The sequence below is a fragment of the Palaemon carinicauda genome, chromosome 6, assembly GCF_036898095.1.
Source record: "Palaemon carinicauda isolate YSFRI2023 chromosome 6, ASM3689809v2, whole genome shotgun sequence".
In the NCBI taxonomy this organism is placed as follows: domain Eukaryota; kingdom Metazoa; phylum Arthropoda; class Malacostraca; order Decapoda; family Palaemonidae; genus Palaemon; species Palaemon carinicauda.
Genome location: NC_090730.1, coordinates 149680840 through 149700839, shown reverse-complemented (window position 1 = coordinate 149700839; position 20000 = coordinate 149680840). Strand labels below are relative to the sequence as shown.

The 20000-nt window shown below is 32.6% G+C and overlaps 1 protein-coding gene across 11 annotated transcripts in view; it reads right to left on the bottom strand.

The window, feature by feature from the left end:
• The window catches only part of LOC137642719 (uncharacterized), a 546468-nt gene that overhangs the window by 308016 nt on the left and 218452 nt on the right, over positions 1 to 20000 (bottom strand). For all 11 annotated transcript variants that reach the window (XM_068375541.1, XM_068375545.1, XM_068375540.1 and 8 more), the window contains exon 2: positions 2511 to 2594. In XM_068375541.1, coding sequence (XP_068231642.1) covers positions 2511 to 2548 — 38 coding nt within the window. In that variant the 5' untranslated portion in view covers positions 2549 to 2594. The remainder of the gene's footprint in view (positions 1 to 2510; positions 2595 to 20000) is intronic.

Below are 20000 nucleotides of genomic sequence, written 5' to 3'. Positions count from 1 at the left end.
TTGTAGTGTCTACAACCTTACTATCGTTATGAGATGGGAGCTTTGGGGGAGCCTATAGATCTACCTGCTTAGTCATTACGAGCCATTGCCTGGCCCTCCCTAGTCCTAGCTTGAGTGAAGAGAAGGCTTGGGCGCTTATCGTATGTATATATGGTAAGTCTCTATGGCACTGTCAGTGTCCCTTGCTCATGCAATTCATTAGCAACCAACCTTTAAAACTTTAAATCCCTCTCCAGAAGCTCTAGGGCTCTTAGACCTCGTATTTTAGTTTTTTTTTTCTTATTAAAAAGTGAAGAAGAATTTAATAGGTCATTTTCTAATAATTCTACACGCAATAAGTTAATTGTTAAAACACGAGTGACCACCGACTGAATTATTTCTCTAGCAAAATAGCGTCATAATCCACATGACCATCAACGTCAAATAGTTTATTTAAAACATTAAGGTTGTTTGTCATCTCGCTCGAACTTGTAGTCAAAATATTGTCTTTCGCTTACATAAAAGGCTTAAAGGTCAAAAGCCTCTATTGGTAAAAAGGAAATATTTCAAGGGATTGTTTGATTTACTATTTTTGGGGGAAAGTGGTATCCATCATAACATATGATCCTTCATGGCTATCACTTAAGACCAGAAATGCACGTGGAAAAAAAAAAAATATGTGACCGATGTTTGCTTTCGTAAAGGTAAATTCTATGCTTCCTTCTTTGCCTCTTGAATTATTCAGCATGTCACATTTAAGACGAAATATCCATTAAAATACACAATTTAAGCATGTATAAGAGAATATTACCCCTTTTTGTAAAAGAAAAAAAAAAAAAAAAAAAAATAATAATAATAATAATTAAATAAATAATTACTTCTATTATCTTTGGGCTCAAAGAAATTCAGTTTATTTCGTGGTAAAGTTGTGTTTCATGTATATATCAAATTACTCCAAACTCGGACTCCAGTCATTCCAACAGGGAGTCGCTAATTCGTCACTCACGTTTGTAAGTGGTGTCAAGTTGTAAAGTAACGGCACTATGAAAGGAAATGCAGAAATTGTTTCCCGTTTTTCCTAGCGTACTCATACACACACAAACATACACACACACACACACACACACACACACACACACACACACACACATATATATATATATATATATATATATATATATATATATATATATATATATATATATATATATATATATATATATACATCAACCGCTGCTAGTCCACTGCAGAGCAAAGGCCTCAGACATGTCCTTCCACTTGTGCCTCTTTATGGCCTTTCTATGCCACTGCGCCCACAAACTTTCTTGGTTCGTCAATCCTTCGTCTTCTCTTCCTTCCCCTGCTTCTTTTGCAATCATTAACGACCCATTCTTTTATTCTTAATGTCCATTTATTATCTGTCCTGCCCATGTCCATTTCTTTGAGTTGTAACTAGCATATATTCTAATGCTTTATAGTAAGGCTCCAAGTTTGTGATACGTAAGTTAATCCTGGTGGGATCGTCTGATTAAATACTTTTCATTATAGAAAAAGTGGCATAATCTCATATTGTTTACCAAAAAGTTCTCCATCCCATGATCATCCTTCTATTAATTTCTCTTGCAGTCTGTCCTACGTACGTATATTCGTTAACAAGATCTAGAGGTTGTCCATAACTTATTTGTTTTCTGCATTTTCATTTAACATTACCATAGTTTTACTCATATTCCTTTTCAGTCTTATCTCTCTCTCTCTCTCTCTCTCTCTCTCTCTCTCTCTCTCTCTCTCTCTCTCTCTCTCTCTCTCTCTCCTCTCTCTCTCTCTCTCTCTCTCTCTCTCTTTTTACTTAGTATATATATATATATATATATATATATATATATATATATATATATATATATATATATATATATATTCATAAATAGATAGAGGAAGATTAAGCATATAACCCTTCAACATAGCACACCGAGGGTCACGCACCGGACAAGGAAAATGGAGCAACAAAAGTATATTGAGAGGGGCGTGATGGGTACAGTCACTCTCTCTATCAAGAGAGAAAAACAAAGGAAGTGCGAGTGGGGAGAAGAGAAGAACTTCCTCTCTCCTTTTTTGTTGATGCTCTTGTTTCATATTGAGTTTGCGGACGAAGTGAAGCGATGATGAAGTGAGTTGTGCTAGTAATAATTCTGTAAAGGAAGGGTAGATTAAGTAGTAAACGGTCCCTTAAAATGTACCGATGATTTTACCACTGTAGAGAAGAAAAACAGAAGAAATTGTGAAAGGGAAGTATAAAAGATGAACCGGAGAGATAGGATGAACAAATCTGAAATAAGATCCAGGCTCTCTGGATCGCCGGGCGGACAAAAGACCGGTGGGGAAAGATAAAGATTTTCCTTTCTCAGTTTCTGGCCTTTTGAAGGAAGCGTAAGGTAAAAGAACTCTTCATTTCATTTTTACTTAATGTTTTAGTAATTATAGATTAATGTTGCTGTAAATAAATAGAGGCATTAATGTTGAGAGAGAATACTCACCTTATTTGTAAGTCTATATTCTTTTCCTTGGTTCTCATTTGTCACCGTCTGACTTCGTCATTAGACGAATTGACTTCTCCGAATCTAAAAAAAAAAACAATGTTGTTAGTTATTTCATAGATTCCTTTACGTGCTTATCAAATCCTGCATATAATCGAGTATAATGAAATAATATAATTTTATCATTCGTTTAAGGAAATGTATTATATTCAATGATGGAGTACAAGCAAAATTCCTCTCGAGGTAGAATTTCAATAGGTTCTAGGCTGAGTGTTAGAGTAGAGAATGTTCCACGACAGATAAATCATTAATATTTCGGAAAGGGAAAAGATAGAATAGGTATGAAACACTAAGGAGGAAAAATAATTTTCGCTGATATCTTTGATTGGTGTAGTATGACAGCTTAATTAATGGCATATAATAAATTCTTATGAGGTTCGTTTCTGGGTAAGAGACACAGAGCAAGAGACAGCATAGGGGGCGGAAGAACAATTAATGTGTAACTCATGTCTTTGTTTATATTTATATGCAGTTCATTTAAGCACATTTAAGTAATTTTACATTTCTACATACTGTACTTCATTTATACAATAATGAAGAGACTAACATTTGAAGGTGAAAATATTCATGATTTACTGGCATATAATTTACTCTCATACGCATTTATGATTACATAATGCTCACATATCCATATATAAGGATATGCAGGCATACATAAAAAGAGATATAGAGGAAATAAAGGAGAGATAAGGGATGAGGTGCAAGTTAGAGAGAATGGACGGTTTTAATCAGACGTAAATCTCACATTCAAACTGAACTCAAAAAGGTAACATTTGAAAAGTTTATTTACTCATATCGTCACATCGGTACAAAAAACATTTCTCAAGTGTAAATAACTGTTTCACAGACCCGCCTCATATCTGAACTGTTCCTATCACGCATTGCCAGAATTTATTTGCCGTTTATGTATGTTTACACTCGCAGGAGAGCGCTTACCTTTTCCATGAGCTTAACGCTACTGAACGCGCTATCCAATGCTCCGAACTGCTGATTGTGCATCTTACAGCTAGCAGATTTCTGAACGGGCTTTGTTAAACTTCAAGAGATTAAACGCGCTTAATTGGTTAGCTTCGAACTATTAAATATGCTCTGTAAGGTTTTGAGCAGTTAACGACGATCTGACAGCCTTAGAACAACTGAAAGTTTTGTTGGGGTCTGTGAGACTGAATATAATCTATTGTGAGGATCATGGACTTGACTCGCTGGTCATTGTTGCGTAAGGTTTGAAGCAATTGAAAGGGATATGTTGAGGGTTCAAATTGCTAAACTACCTGAAATAATCTTTAACATTTCAAAGCTCTATTTCAACTTAACGAGTTTCGTTATTCGTCTAGTTAATTGAACATAATCTTTTGTTAAGATTCAAGTACCTCATTGTGATCTATAGTTATGATAAGCTACGAATGCTTGTACGTGCTTTGCTACACTTTGCTGTATTAAAATTACTCTCTTGCAGACTTTGACATACCAATTTCTACCTAAGATTCCTAGCTCACTCACTCAACGCAGTGGCTCTCGTTACTCATTGTGAACCATTATCGCTTGCATTATGCTTTGGAACTTAAAACGTGAGAAGTGGTCACGCTAAAAGTAGCCTTTAAATGACAGCAGGAGTGTGTGTTCGAGTGTTTGTCAGCGTTTATGTGTGAGGCCACACCTCCACACAATGATTTACATCCTGCAGTCTATAATATCTGATGATGACAACCCCCTTTCACTCAGGAGACCCTTAATAGATACTCCAAGGTCACAGATCCTTCTCTCTCTCTCTCTCTCTCTCTCTCTCTCTCTCTCTCTCTCTCTCTCTCTCTCTCTCTCTCTCTCTCTCTCTCTCTCCGCATGAAGCATGTTCATCCTTTCTGAAACACTAAACCTTATATCAATGGAGATATGTAATTTTGACATACGAATAAAAACATTTCGGCCATATTGCATGTACCATATCGTTCTGTAGCTTGCGTGTAAAGGATTGCACCTCCACCGCAATTTGCATCTTCTTTCCAGACCTAATGCCTCTAAACATCAACTCAAACGTGCATTGCACATATAAAATAACCTCAGTATGTCATTATATCTCCATTAGATCTCATTGTCTCTGTCTACCCTCTCAGATGTACAGTGAATGCCATGCATCATCTTAATTGATCATACCTCTCTGTTGACTCTGGCCAGGTTATGGAAGGAAGATGAAATTGGATGGGGGACCTATTAAGCTTCCAAGGAGCCATTTAATTGGATATCGCTGAAAGAGGGATTTGAGGAAGGGTGGAAGGGATAATAATGGTATATCTATTACTTGAGACAGTGTTATTAAGCAGCAGAGGTAATTAGTTCCTAGTTTTTCTTGTTCTTTTCTCTTTTCCTGATGCTCACTTTGTTCTCCCACTGTTCCTTTTCTTTGTCATCTTTTTTAGATAATTTTCTTCTTCGCTTCCTTTATATTTCGTCTTCTTCCTCTTTCTTTGCTTTATAAAATCTATGCATCTACCTTTCATTTTCTTCTCTTTATCAAAATTTATCAATTCTTCCGTTTTTCATTTTTCACCTGATGAAGTTTAATATATATTACTCTTTGGTATTTCTTTTTACTCTAAAAACCCATCACTTAAATCCTTGATTCTGTATGTTATACTCATCATTGTTACAAAATGGTTTTTATTTAAATTTTTTCCTAACCAAGCTGACCGTCGTTCCACTTCTAATTGATCATTGGTGCTATATTTCGCCTTTTTAAGGATTTGCTAAAATCGCCTTTCTTACGCTCACACATTTTACGTCTCCTTATTAAACAATAAAACTGGTTATTATTCTTATCTTCATTATCATTATTACCATTATTAATGAATTTTTTTCGTTACGTATCTTTAATTCCTCCCATTTATCTATGTTTCATCACTGTAAGTATCGCTTTATGTATCTGTTATTGTTCTCTTATCTCATCTTCCTTTCATTACCTTTGTCCGTACTCGCACACTCACCGCGATAATTCTCATCTCATTTAATCAATTCAGAAACCTCCACCTCCTCCTTTTCATTCTTTCTTCCCTCCTACAGCTCGTGTTCGTTTAATCTGCTTACATCTCTCTCTCTCTCTCTCTCTCTCTCTCTCTCTCTCTCTCTCTCTCCTATGTGTTGTACATCTTCCAACTTACGTTTGGAACGTCCATTTTAGCTTCTTCCTTTCCCTGTAATTTCCTATATTTTCCCTCCAGCAGTCTTTTCATTAGCTTTCTACTTTTTTTCCCTAACTCTCGTCATTTTTCTACACCCATCTTTCTCCACCATCCCTTCCATGCCTCCCTTCATGCGTAGAGAGGGTCTGGAGCAGGTGTTGGTTTTTATGACCTGGAAGGTGTAGCAGTGTACCCAGGTTACATCCGCTAGACCCCCTTTTACGACTAAGAGGCTACGGGGGCCTGGCGGTTAAGGGAGGGGGTGTGAATAAGGGGCCAATAGTCGTCAATTTCGCCAAAGGTTCGTGCGTGTGTTCTCGGTTCGCCCAGACCTGCGGTGTCGGTGGCTGCGTTCGGTATGTTAGGCCTAATTATTCAAATAAACCTTGTGTTTCGAGTTTCACTGCATTCCCCTTGTATAGCCAACTGATATTGCTTCACATCCAGTTCACTTAGCTTGGTTTCGTTGCCATTTTAATGTAGTTTGTTTCGTTTTATTGTTGTAATATTTGCCATTTAATTTGCTCTTCATTTTGTTTACTTTGGATCTGGTTTATCAATTCTAAAAGAATAAAAATATCAGAGATGATATATATATATATATATATATATATATATATATATATATATATATATATATATACATATATATGTATATATGTATATAGATATATATATATATATGTATATATGTATATATATATATATATATATATATATATATATATATATATATATATATATATATATATATATATATGGATAAATATCAACACAATATCGTGCTCAAATAGAAATAAATTTTCAACCTCATACTTGGGATCGAACCCTAGCCCTTTCTAATGAAAGACCAGGTCGCTTCCAACCATTGCACCAGAAGCCATAAACTTTCCTCTAACAAGGGGTGGCATCAAAGCAAAACACCACACATTGGTCACTGCCGAATTTATATTTCAACTGCTAAAATTGAATGAATTCTATTTCAAAAAATAACTCCACCAAATTATTGGCTTCATAATCATATTATACCATAAAATTCATCCCAAGTATGTCAAATTACTCAACACATAATATGCCATTCACACCTATCTTGCATTTCCTGTCTATAAAGCTGATTTTTATTTCATACCTCTCTCATGATATCTATCCAACCCTTTTTAAATTTTCATCTCCTTACACTTTTGAGTTATACAATCTTTTGACCAACTTATCGAGTAGTCTTTTGACATTATCAAACCATCTGTAAATGCTCTAATCCATCCTTTGACCTGTGTTAACCCTTTTTACCACTTCTTTGCATCTCATATTGCACATCCTTTCAATTCTTCGTACACTGTATTTATTATGCCAATATTTCATTTCACCAATTTCAGCCACTTTCTTTCACTTGTATATAGATACACACTTCACTATCATAAAGGAAAGTGGGCTTAACAGATATATCTTATTTCCTTTTTGACTGCTTTAATTCCTTCATTGTACCTTGTTTCGAGTATTGTTCTCCTGTCTGGTCTTCAGCTGCTGATTCTCATCTGAATTTGCTACACTATTCAAATAACTTTTCATTCTTTACCATATATCCTGATGCCTTTGTTAGTTCCCGTATTCTGCGTCTCCCCATTTTTTTCATCCTATCATTCATTCATTCATCCATTCATTATATCACCAGATATTCATGCGCATCGACTTTTTTTTTTCTATATTCCCGCCATCCCCATCAATGTCTATGGCTTTATCTTCCTGATTTTCATATACCCTTTTATTCTTAATCTAGCCCTTATCTTCTGTCAACTTTCTTCTATTAAAAACACATTCAAAGCCATCTAGTAAATTCAGCGCTACTCTTCATTATCCCTAGTTAGAACTGCAAAATATGAGAACTACGATCATTCTACACTTATGGTTAATTTTCTTATCTCACATCTTATGCACAAAGATCCACTGTTCTTTTCAAGCCTTTTTGCATCACTCCATTCATAAAGATTTTAATGAGCCACGTAGACATATATCCTCTTTTCAAGCCCACGTTTTATACCAAACCATGCACTCTCCTATGAACGCATTCTGGCACACGCTTTATTGAAATTATAATATAGCTTATATTTAACATAAAATTTTCTTTGGTACCATTTCTTCTCAGCACACACTGCATTCCACTTTATCAGTTTTACTATAACTATTCCATGTTGAATGTATACCACTTACAACTTTTTTCTCTTTTTACTTTCAAATTTCTCACAGAACTTTCATGAGAAACACTTCATCCGTGCATACTTTATATATATATATATATATATATATATATATATATATATATATATATATATATATATATATATATATATACATATATATATATATGTGTATATATATATATATATATATATATATATATATATATATATATATATATATACAGTATATATATATAATTTTTTTTCTTTTTTTTCTTTTTTTATTTTGTATATCCTAGTACTTTTCTTATCACATCAAATCCTTGCGTAAACCTTCTTTGGTCTTGAGTTATCTTTGGTTATGAATCTTGCAGTTATCTTTATTACCTTTACTTTTTTTTTTTTTTTTTTTTACATTGGAACAGTTATTCTTCTAATACATTTCTGCAGATATTTTTTTCTTATCAAGACATACATTGCAAACACACTAGCACAACTGCAACGCATTATTTCACTTGTAGTCCCATCTACTAATGGTGTATGCCAAAATTGCATGCTATTCTTATATTCTTAACAGTTCATTTCATAAAAATTTACATTACACAAACATGTAGTTAATCAGACAGCATCTGCAAGTGAATAAAGTTCGTCAAACAAAGTGAATAGAAATAGAGAACCTGCCTTCTATTCATCCTTACCTGGCTAATCTGCCTAGACTCGATTATCTTTCCTTACTATCAATTTGTTAAGCCGCTATCATGAATGATACGGTCGCACGCCATATGCTACTGAAGTCTAAGACATGCTCGTGTATTCACGCAAGTCTGTCGTTAAGTAGAATAAATATATAAAAGAAAGACTATAGAAAAACCCAAAATAAATTTTTTTATAACATTAAGAATATAAAGAGTTTCTAGAGTAATATATAGTTAGAAAATATTAGTTCATGCTCACCTTTAGTGAAAATTATAATTATGAATACAGCACACGATTACAAATTTTGTATAATTCCAATTCGCTCCTCTATCCATTCTAAGAAACATTATCTGCATTATGAAAAATTAGTAAAAGATAGAATTTATCTCTCACTAACATTTATTTCTATTTTAATCATCTGTATCAAAAGCAACTAGACTACAAAAATTATTAAAAAATTTCTTCCCAAAATATCCTGTTTTCTTGTAACGACCTGGATTATATTCCAAGTAACTATTGGATTCGTATGCCGATCACACCCTCTGTTGTATTTCCAATAGTAATCCGAGTCCGATATTAACATGATCAGCAGAGCGTTGATACATTATAATATAATGTATTTATGAATAAGAATTGTCTATGACCATAGTTTACATGTGCGATATAGATATATAGAAAAACTTGCATATATTTGTGTGTAATATATATATATATATATATATATATATATATATATATATATATATATATTCATATATATATATATATATATATATATATATATATATGTATATATATATATATATATATATATATATATATATATATATATATACGTGTGTGTGTGTGTGTGTGTAATTTCTTCAGAAGCTGTGTTAATTGAAACTCTCTCTCTCTCTCTCTCTCTCTCTCTCTCTCTCTCTCTCTCTCTCTCTCTCTCTCTCTCTCTCTCTCTCTCTCTGATCTACACATTATTTACGATAACTACAAACGATTATAATCCTAAACTGACGTTAACTTCAAAAAGTAAAAAAAGAAAACTGACCGTAAAAAGGTCGAAGGGCCATTACTGCCTCATCCTGGTACCTCGAAGATAATTCTATGATAGAGAAGAAGAAAGTTGGAAAAGAGTGAAGGAGTGAAGATATTACAGGAGCACTGAATAAGAGGATGCTCTGTTTAAAACAGGGAAGAATGAAAAAGGTAATTGAAGTCAATTCAGGTATCCTATTGCTCTACCAATTGACATGCAACTTGATCAGGTGCTCATCGACTCATGATTGTCATATTTCATGAGAGCGAAAGGAAAGACAAGCAACTCAACTTATTCCGTTAAACGATGTCAGAAAAAAAACGAAGGATGATCCAGGGTACCAGTCATCCGTTGAGTTACTACCGCTAGAGAGTTATCGGGTCCTTTTGACTGGCCAGACTACTACATTCGGATCCCTCTCTCTGGTTACGGTTCATTTTTACTTTACCTACATGTAAGCCGAATAGTCTGGCCTATTCTCTCCACATTCTCGTTTGTCCTCATACACCTGACAACACTGAGATTACCAAACAATTCTTCTTCGCTCAATTGGTTAACCACTGCGCTGTAATTGTTCATTGGCTACTTTCCTCTTGGTAAGGGTAGAAGAGACGCTTTAGCTATAGTAAGGACACTTCAAAATCGAACCAGTGTTCCAGTCTTGGGTAGTGCCATAGCCTCTGTAAAATGGTTTTCCACTGTCTTGGGTTAGAGTTCTCTTGCTTGAGGTTACACTCGGGCACACTATTCTATCTTGTGTCTCTTCCTCTTTGTTCTTAAGTTTTTATATTGTAGATATACGTATACATAAAAAAATATTTTAATGTTGTTACTGTTCATAAAATATTCATTTTTAATTGCTCATTACCTCTCTTGCAGTTTATTTGCTTGTTTTATATTTGTAGTTTATTTCAATGTTTTATATCCCCATTGGGCTAATTTTCCTTGTTGGAGCCCTTGGGCTTATAGCAACTTGTTTTTCCAACTAGGGTTGTAGCTTTGCTTGTAATAATGATAATAGTAAACTGATAAACGTGAACATACATGATTAAGGTTTAGACGTTGTAAGAAATATTTAAGGACAAATTATAAAACTACTATGTGAGTACGTCGTTAAAGATGTATTATTCAGGGAAATGGTCGTACAGATTCCTAAATTTAAAAAATAAAACTGTTTTACAAGAACTTCCGAATGATCTCAAAGTTAAAAAATTAGCAAGAGTCTAAGTTTGTTAATAGCTTCTCAGGGTAACAGATGAAAGATCAGCCGTACGCCAAAGGTTCTAAAAATTACTTTACCAGAAGTAATGAGGAGAGAGAGAGAGAGAGAGAGAGAGAGAGAGAGAGAGAGAGAGAGAGAGAGAGAGAGAGAGAGAGAGAGAGAGAGAATTCTGGTGAATTTTAAAGATCAATCTTGAGGTGGTTTATTGCTTTCTTAATGTACATGTCTGAACATAAATTGAGAACAAATTGCAATATTAGTCGCGTCAATTTTCTTGCGATGGAATAAAGTCTTGAAAATTTCCAGGTTGAAATTAGTTTATTGAGATAAGGTGGAATATTTAACATGCTCGATCTGTTTTATTTTTTATTCGTCTCGCTGAATATAATACTGATAAATGCATCCAAACCTGATGGAAATCCTTTTTAATATACGTTATAATAGAATAATATTCTAAGACAGGCTTGCCATACTTTAGCAGCAATTCGAATTATGCAAAAATGCCGTATTGTTTATATTAAGCTCTCTACAGCAATGAAAATCGTAATAAAAACAGTTGTTTTTATTAAATTCTGTGCCACGTCAAACATGCTGTTACTCACATGAATTTTAATTTATACATTGTAAATTCTAATGTCAGGAAGATCGTTACATTATTTTGTAAACACAAGGCCTCGCCAGTGACGTTAATATCTCTCAGTAAAAGGACACGATTTAAGAAAAACTTTTTCTAAAGTACGTTCTTACGTCATAATAGAAGCAACGTATTAACGTTGTAAAGATATTTAAGATTAATTGAGTCTTTTTAACATTCGACGTCAATAGTGTAGCCAAAGTAATCAATAACAAGGAATTTGTTCAGGAGATTGTTTCACATTTTTATCGAAAATATCCCATCTCTTTCTTGACTGCAGTTTAAAGTTACCGTCAAAATGTGGATTTTCTGGAATTTGTAAGACATTTATGTTGGAAAGATAATTTTTCTCGACTATATCAATATTGATAATTAATTCAAAAAGGTACTCACGTGAAATGTACCAATTTCAAAATGCTACCTGTTCTGGTAAAGTAAATGTTCCAAAACATCATTTTATAAAAGCAAAATCCAACTGAAACGGTACTATTGCCAAGTAACTACTTTAACAAGAATCATGCTCTTGAATGTAACTAAGAAGGCAGCTGCTCTTTATGGCCAATGTCCTAAAAAATAGTGAAGTGAAACAACGTTCCCTGCTAATAGACTTTTTTTTGGAAGCCTAGTGTGGATAATTATATAGGAGATTTTCTCGTGATACCAATTATTTCTGCTGTTTAACTATTCCATGGAACCAGGTGTCGAGTAAAGCCAGTTGTTCTTTTGCTTTGCAACTATATTGGGAAGAATTTTGTTACCCGTCTGTTTTGTCAGATTATCGAGTCGGTTTGTTTGAATTCATATGGCATTTATAAGGTACTGCGTTGCCGAATATTGGTGCGTACGGAATTGTGCTCATTCATCATTTTATTGCTGTTACGCCCAACGACGATAAACTTTGAAGGACAGTGCTGATTACGGAGTGATACAACTTCAACCTGTTTAACAGAATATTTTAAGAGTATTATTATTATTATTATTATTATTATTATTATTATTATTATTATGATCGTGAACACACTATCTGTAACCAATACTGAAAAATTAACACGATAATAACAAATTAAGAAAAAAAAAAAAAAAACTACATTTGAATGATAGAAAATAATAGTATATGAATAACGAAGAAAAACATAAGTACTAAAACCAAATAAATAAATTTAAACGACGTATAAGCATTTGCATCAAGTATGAATTTTGGAAGTTCAGACGATTGTGCTACATGATTTGAAAGACTACATCATAATTATGTTCACACGTGAAAAAAAAATGTAGACACCTATTTGGTATCGAGACTCACAAAGCAAGGGCGTGGCTGTTGGGATTAACTGCATGTCTAGTTAATCTCGGAAGACATGGATGCAAAGGATTATCAGAATCACAACGAAATTTATCAAGCATGTGCACTGAGCTAATCAAACAACGAAATCCTAGATTAAAATTGAGATCTACAAAAAAAAAAAAATTGAGTTTTAATTTAAGACTTGTATCAGCTGCTGGAGATCAAATAAGTGGAAATTATAGAAAAAATGAAAGAATGAGGAAATTTTCTCAGGATAGAGAGGTCTCCAGAAACCTTAAACGTTTTTTCCTAGTGTACCAGAATAGCTAATATAAATCACAAAGTGAATTTGCAGTCAAGAATGACACCTTGTATTCTAAATGAGTGGAACATAATAGAATAGTCACTATCAATCAAATTATTTGGATAGGGAATGGGTATTTAGTATCCTAAATCTACTGACATCATATTTAAAGTTCTGTTGGGGTTAATTTCAATATTGCATAATCTACAACATGCACTAATATTTGATGAGCTTTGTTAGGATTTCCAGCAACCATATGTCAGTGTTTACGAGATACATAAACAATATAAAAAGTAATGGGACCAAAACTCTACTCTGAACAATACCAGAGATTAAATTTCTGCGATCGCATTGGTGTTCAACAATAATTACATTCTGTAGCCTATTCGTTAAAGATCTAGACTAATACTAGAAGTTTTATTCCAGCTGTTACCAAGTTGTGGAATGATCTTCCTAATCGGGTGGTTGAATCAGTAGAACTTCAAAAGTTCAAAGTTGGAGCAAATGCTTTTTTGTTGACCAGGCGGACATGAGTCTTTTTATAGTTTATTTATGACATATTTGTTTTTGATGTTGTTAATAGTTTATATATGACATGTCTGTTTTGACATTGTTACTTATTTTAGATTGATTTATTGTTAATTTGTTCTCTTCATTTATTTATTTCTTTATTTCCTTTCCTCACTGGGCTATTTTTCCCTGTTGGAGCCCCTGGGCTTGTAGCATCTTGCTTTTCCAACTAGGGTTGTAGCTTGGATAGTAATAATAATAATAATAATAATAAGAATTACTCCCCTGTCATCTATCTCTTGTAGTAATAAAAACAAAGGCCACATGACTAACATAGTCAAACGCATTACTAAAGAATAAAGATCAATGTATGATTTTGTAACCTTAAAGGGGTCTACTTTAGCCCACAGGCCATGTAGAAGCTAAAATATGGTCGATATACAGTAAGAACTATAGGTAGAATGGAAATTATGAAAACTGGGCGGTAATTAAAAAAAAAAAAATCTGACGATAATGATAGATAAGGAAAAGTAAATTTGCTTTTTGATAATGATACTCATGCCCCCCCCCCCCCCTTCTCGTGTATCACAATATTATTCCTATTTGGCTATTACAGTAATACAACACCGGTACGCTACGACCTACATATATTTTTCTTACTCTCAAATTGAGATGTATTTCCAATGAAAGCCCAACATTAATCAATTTCACAACTGTTATTCTCGATATGAAATTATTTCCGTATTATTACGTTTTAACAAATGTGAGTTACAGGAAATACCCCTTTGATATCTAAATGTGTTTGGAACCTGCATATCAGTTTTTTTATTTAACGGTAACCGAGCTTTCTTATTAGAAGGAAAATCCAATTAATGCATTTTTACTTGGAATCGTTTAATGTTTCTGTCATAGTATCTGGTATGTTGAAATTATTATTTGGCAGAAGTAATGACAAGGTTATTTATTATATACCTGATGGGAACCGGAAGGAAGGAATGATCGATTGTAGATGATGTAACAGTACAACAATTTGGGACTGACACATAAATACCAAATTTTCTTTTTATTTGCATCTCGCCTCTACTCATCTTTATCTTTTGACTGTCAAGCTTCTCGCTGCATCTTGCTTGTCTAATCCAACGCATTTCCTCATCTATCTGTCCTTCTGATAAGCTCTATAACTTTTACACTCGCCCTTACATATCACTTTCAATATATATATATATATATATATATATATATATATATATATATATATATATATATATATATATATATTTATGTATATATATATATATATATATATATATATATATATATATATATATTTATGTATATATATATATATATATATATATATATATATATATTTATGTATGTATATATATGTACATATATATATATGTATATATATATATATATATATATATATATATATATATATATATATATATATATATATATATACAGTACATGAGATTATGGAAAGTAAAATGCCACTTTCTATAAAAAGAAAAGTATTTAATGAGATGGTCCTACCAGTTTCAAATTATTCATAAGAAACTTGAAGCCTTACTAAAGCCTTAGAGTATAAGCTAGTTACAACTCAAAGGGCTATGGGAAGAATAATTATGGGAATGGCACTAAGAGACAGAAAATTAGCATGATAGATAAGATAGCAAACTAAAGTAGAGGCAATTCTAACTACGTGTAAAAAAAAAGAAATGGAAGTGGGCAGGACATATAAAGATAATGACAGGTACTAGATGGACGTTATGAATAACAGAATGGCTCCCTACTGTAGAGATTGCAAAAGAAGCGGGGAAAGGAAAAGAAGACAATGGATTGACGAACTAAGAAAGTTTGAGGGTGTGGGCTGGCATAGAAAGACTATAAACAGACCCAAGTAGAGGGACATGTCTATAGCCTTTGTTATGCAGTTGACTAGTAGCAGCTGCTGATGATATACCGTAGATATAAATATATATATATATATATATATATATATATATATATATATATATATATATATGTGTATATATATATATATATATATATATATATATATTTATATATATTTGCACGTACATGTGTGTGTATATAATGTATTACATGTGTGATGTCTTAATTTTATCGACATCTTTCTTCAATCTGCAGATCTCTATTCATGGCTTTGTTTTCATATTCTTTCACTTACGGACTTCTTATTCTGGGGAAACCAACTTACAAATTTAATCATCTTCCTTTCTTAATAATAATGATGATATTATTTGTATTATTTTTTATATATAATTATTATTGCTATTGTTACTATTATTAGTGATGTTGGTATAAGAACTTGCTTGTCTTTCTAATGATCTCAAAAGAGGTAATGTGAAATCCCCGATATAGCATTTGCAGCATCTTGTGGTTTGATACGATAGATTTTCAATGGATGAACTTTTAGTTTTGTCGTGATTTCCATGTCAAATTTTTGGTAGGTCAGCAAATAGCCCCTGACACCCCCCCCCTCCCAAAAAAAAAAAAAAAAAAATTCGCAAATAATGCGTTCAAAATAAACGTAACTAATTTCCTATCTGATCCGCTGTAAAGTAAAAAATCAAAGAAGAAAGGAATAGAACGTATTTGTTTATGATTGATAACAAATAAATATATAACTAGATGTAAAATGTATATGAGAGCAAAGACCATGACCCATCCCAGCATTTGTGAACCTATGCCTTAGTGAATCCATAAAGAAGTAGATGAATCATATATATATACATATATATATATATATATATATATATATATATATATATATATATATATATATATATATACACACACACACACACATATATATATATATATATATATATATATATATATATATATATATCTGACGGTAGATTTTGTTCCTTTTATAAATGATCAACCGCTCGTAATTCTAATTTGTTATAAAAATTCCTGTCCATCCTCTGTTTACCTTCAAATAGGAGTCGTTTTAGCTTCCACTCTTGATAGTTGATATATTCTTGTTATCAGAATTTTAGATAAAGGAGAGGATTAAGTTTGCTACGTTTACGCCAAGTATTACTAAAAACGAAGGAATTTGGTACAGGAGGCAATGGGTCATGATAAATTCTGAGTGAGAATATTATTGAAGATACAGTGTTCCAAATGTCTCTCTGCCTCTTCAGTGCATCGCACATAAATAGAAAATTTTGCTTCCACGTCATGAAATACCAGTGATTTTAATCTTCTCGTTTCAAAACACAGCCTCTTTCTTTTCAGTGCTTCATTCTTTTGAAATATTCCCTGTGGATTTTTTATGAGGAACAAATAAGTCGGTGGGTTTTGTTTGAAGTGTTTACAATTTCAACTGTTGTAATTTCTTTACCCTCTTGGTCCGTTGCTCTCAGACTATTGTTTCATTTTTCGTTTCTTTGTTTTCTAGGGTATTGAAACAAGGTACTTGAAATATTCATGCTGAATCGTTTATTGACTTTATATCATTGACTATGTCCGTTAATCATATTTTCAACGTAAACTTGTTACTTCAAACATGATGTTTATTGACCTTACGTTTCTTTATTTAGAATATTCTACTGCAGTGGTCCATAACTCGAAGTTTGCTGATACGGGTGAACCTAAGCGGAGAGAGAGAGAGAGAGAGAGAGAGAGAGAGAGAGAGAGAGAGAGAGAGAGAGAGAGAGAGAGAGAGAGAGAACACTGTTTAAAGGAAGGCTGTTACAAACAACATAAAAAATATCGCACCTCTTGAATATAATGCAGAATTCTCCGAACTCAAATGAACCGCTTTTCTAATTTTTTTTTTCATTAGTAGTTACTGATTCTGTTTTAGCCGATTTTCCAAGATTTCACGCTTGCGAGAGGCCGCTGCTTGAAATGCTGCTTTTTGCTTTAGTTTTCCTTGAGTTCCAGCTCGTTGTTTGGATGTTTGCCCGTTGTTTCCTTTCGCAATTACTTTGTTTTCCTGAGAAAAAAAAAAGGACTCCTGTTCATTTTACATTTGCCCTTTTTCCAAATGATATGTCGTAAGTAATTTTTCGTTGCTATGTCCCATCTGATATATGAATTCTTATCTATTCTTATTTAACTTATATCTCTCATCTTTTCTCACAGGGGCTTTTAAGTTTCAGCTTCTGGTATTCCAAATGAGGATATTGATAGATTTATATCAATGAATATGCAGAAATCTACCATCGCGAAATCACTCCTACTTGGGGAGTAATAGTATAGGAAAATTGGCCAGACCAAAAATCCATAGTGCCCTTGTTAACGTAAGAAGTGAGTTTTCTGAGTGATAGCATATATATATATATATATATATATATATATATATATATATATATATATATATATATATATAATTTCCTATTTGCCATATGCTAATTATAGCGTATCGCAAAAATCAGTAAAGATGTACTAGCCAGGGCCACCCATACTAGGTCGGTTTATTGTGTGCGATCAGACGAAAATCTCCACCATCTCCAATCCGCACTGGCCAGAGTGGTGATGAAAACTGGCCAAACCACAGACACGAATAAAGAAATGCCTGAGCCATTTGTCTTGCAGTGGACTAGAAACGTCAGCATTTGTTATTGTTGATTTGTTGATTTTGTGTATTTATATATATATATATATATATATATATATATATATACAGTATATGTGTGAGTATATATATATATATATATATATATATATATATATATATATATGTATATACACACACACACTATATATATATATATATATATATATATATATATATATATATACAGTATATGTGTGAGTATATATATATATATATATATATATATATATATATATATATATATATATATGTATATACACACACACTATATATATATATATATATATATATATATATATATATATATATATATAAACCATCACTTAAAAAACTCGCTTATCTGGTTAACAATGCTCAATGTATATTTCAGGAAAAGTAGCCTTAACAGCTTTCCAATACCCTTGGTGATTCTTGGTTGTTAACTCTTTGATGTTTGGAAGCCCTTGCTGTCATAAAAACCTGCGCTCTCATGGGTTAATGCATTCATCTTTTACAATTATTCAGTTTTTATTCACCACACGCAGCGTTTTTACTTTTATCATCCAAAAGTGTAGATTTTCTCGCCTGTTTCGTTGTCCAATTTATAGTTTTAATTAAGATGCAAATCTATGCGTTGTTACTGGTTATTTCATATTTGGAAAGTCGTCTTTTAACGGTCAATGGTAATATTTTTTGCGAAATTCATAAAGTAGTGAAAATATATATATATATATATATATATATATATATATATATATATATATATATATATATATATACATATATATATATGTGTGTGTGTTTGTTTGTTTGTTTGTGTGCGTATGTGCGCGCGCATGAATGTATACAATCTCTCCTATATAAGGGAGATTGTATAAAGAATAAGTGCCTGGCTATGTGGGTATATATATATATATATATATATATATATATATATATATATATATATATATACTGTATATATATGGTGACGCTCAGTGGATTTACCAGACGGTCTCTCCTCGTCCCTTGGATTGGGGGAGAGCCCTGGGGTGTTTGTGCGTGCATACCTATCTAAGTATTTAGTCCTCATTTTTTTTACTGGTTGCATGCACTAGTGTATATACTATATACAATTGTGTGACTACCTATAAATATGTATAGATGTTACATCAAGCTCCTCTTTAATGGGTAGCTCCAAAAACTAATATCATTCCTAACCTCAGAAGTATTTTGGACATTGAAGGTGCTTCTATGCCATTGGTTTCTGGAAACGCCCTTATGGTCAACCAGTCAAATAATGATCAGAACCAACATTACTTAACAAGACTAATCGACGACGATCGGTAGATCAAACATGTTAATGCCATCGGCAGTATAATGGTAAATGACACTGAAAAAAAAAACATAATTGTCAGTTGCAAATCAAAACAAAATTGTCTACACCAAAGGTTAAGATCTATAAGCAAGACAATTATGGTAAAATTGAAGTTAAAGATTAAAACCAACTTTATCTAAAGTCGAGGAGAGGATAATAAACCAGCACTTCCAATCTTTGAAAACGAATGAAAGGAAATTAAGGACTAGATTTAAAGGTATAAACCAGAGAATTCGAACAATCGAAAAATAAAATGTACCAGTACATATTGAACATGCATATGGTTGTATGAAATCATGTATATATGAATGGTATAGAATCCACAAATTTACTCAACAAATGGACTAATTAAACCAGCCCAAAATCTGTATAATTAGCACTCCAACCCAGACCAGGACTCGAATCTTTGTTCCTTTTTGGGCTACGAACGATGGTGCCATATTCGGTCAAAAGAAATATATGC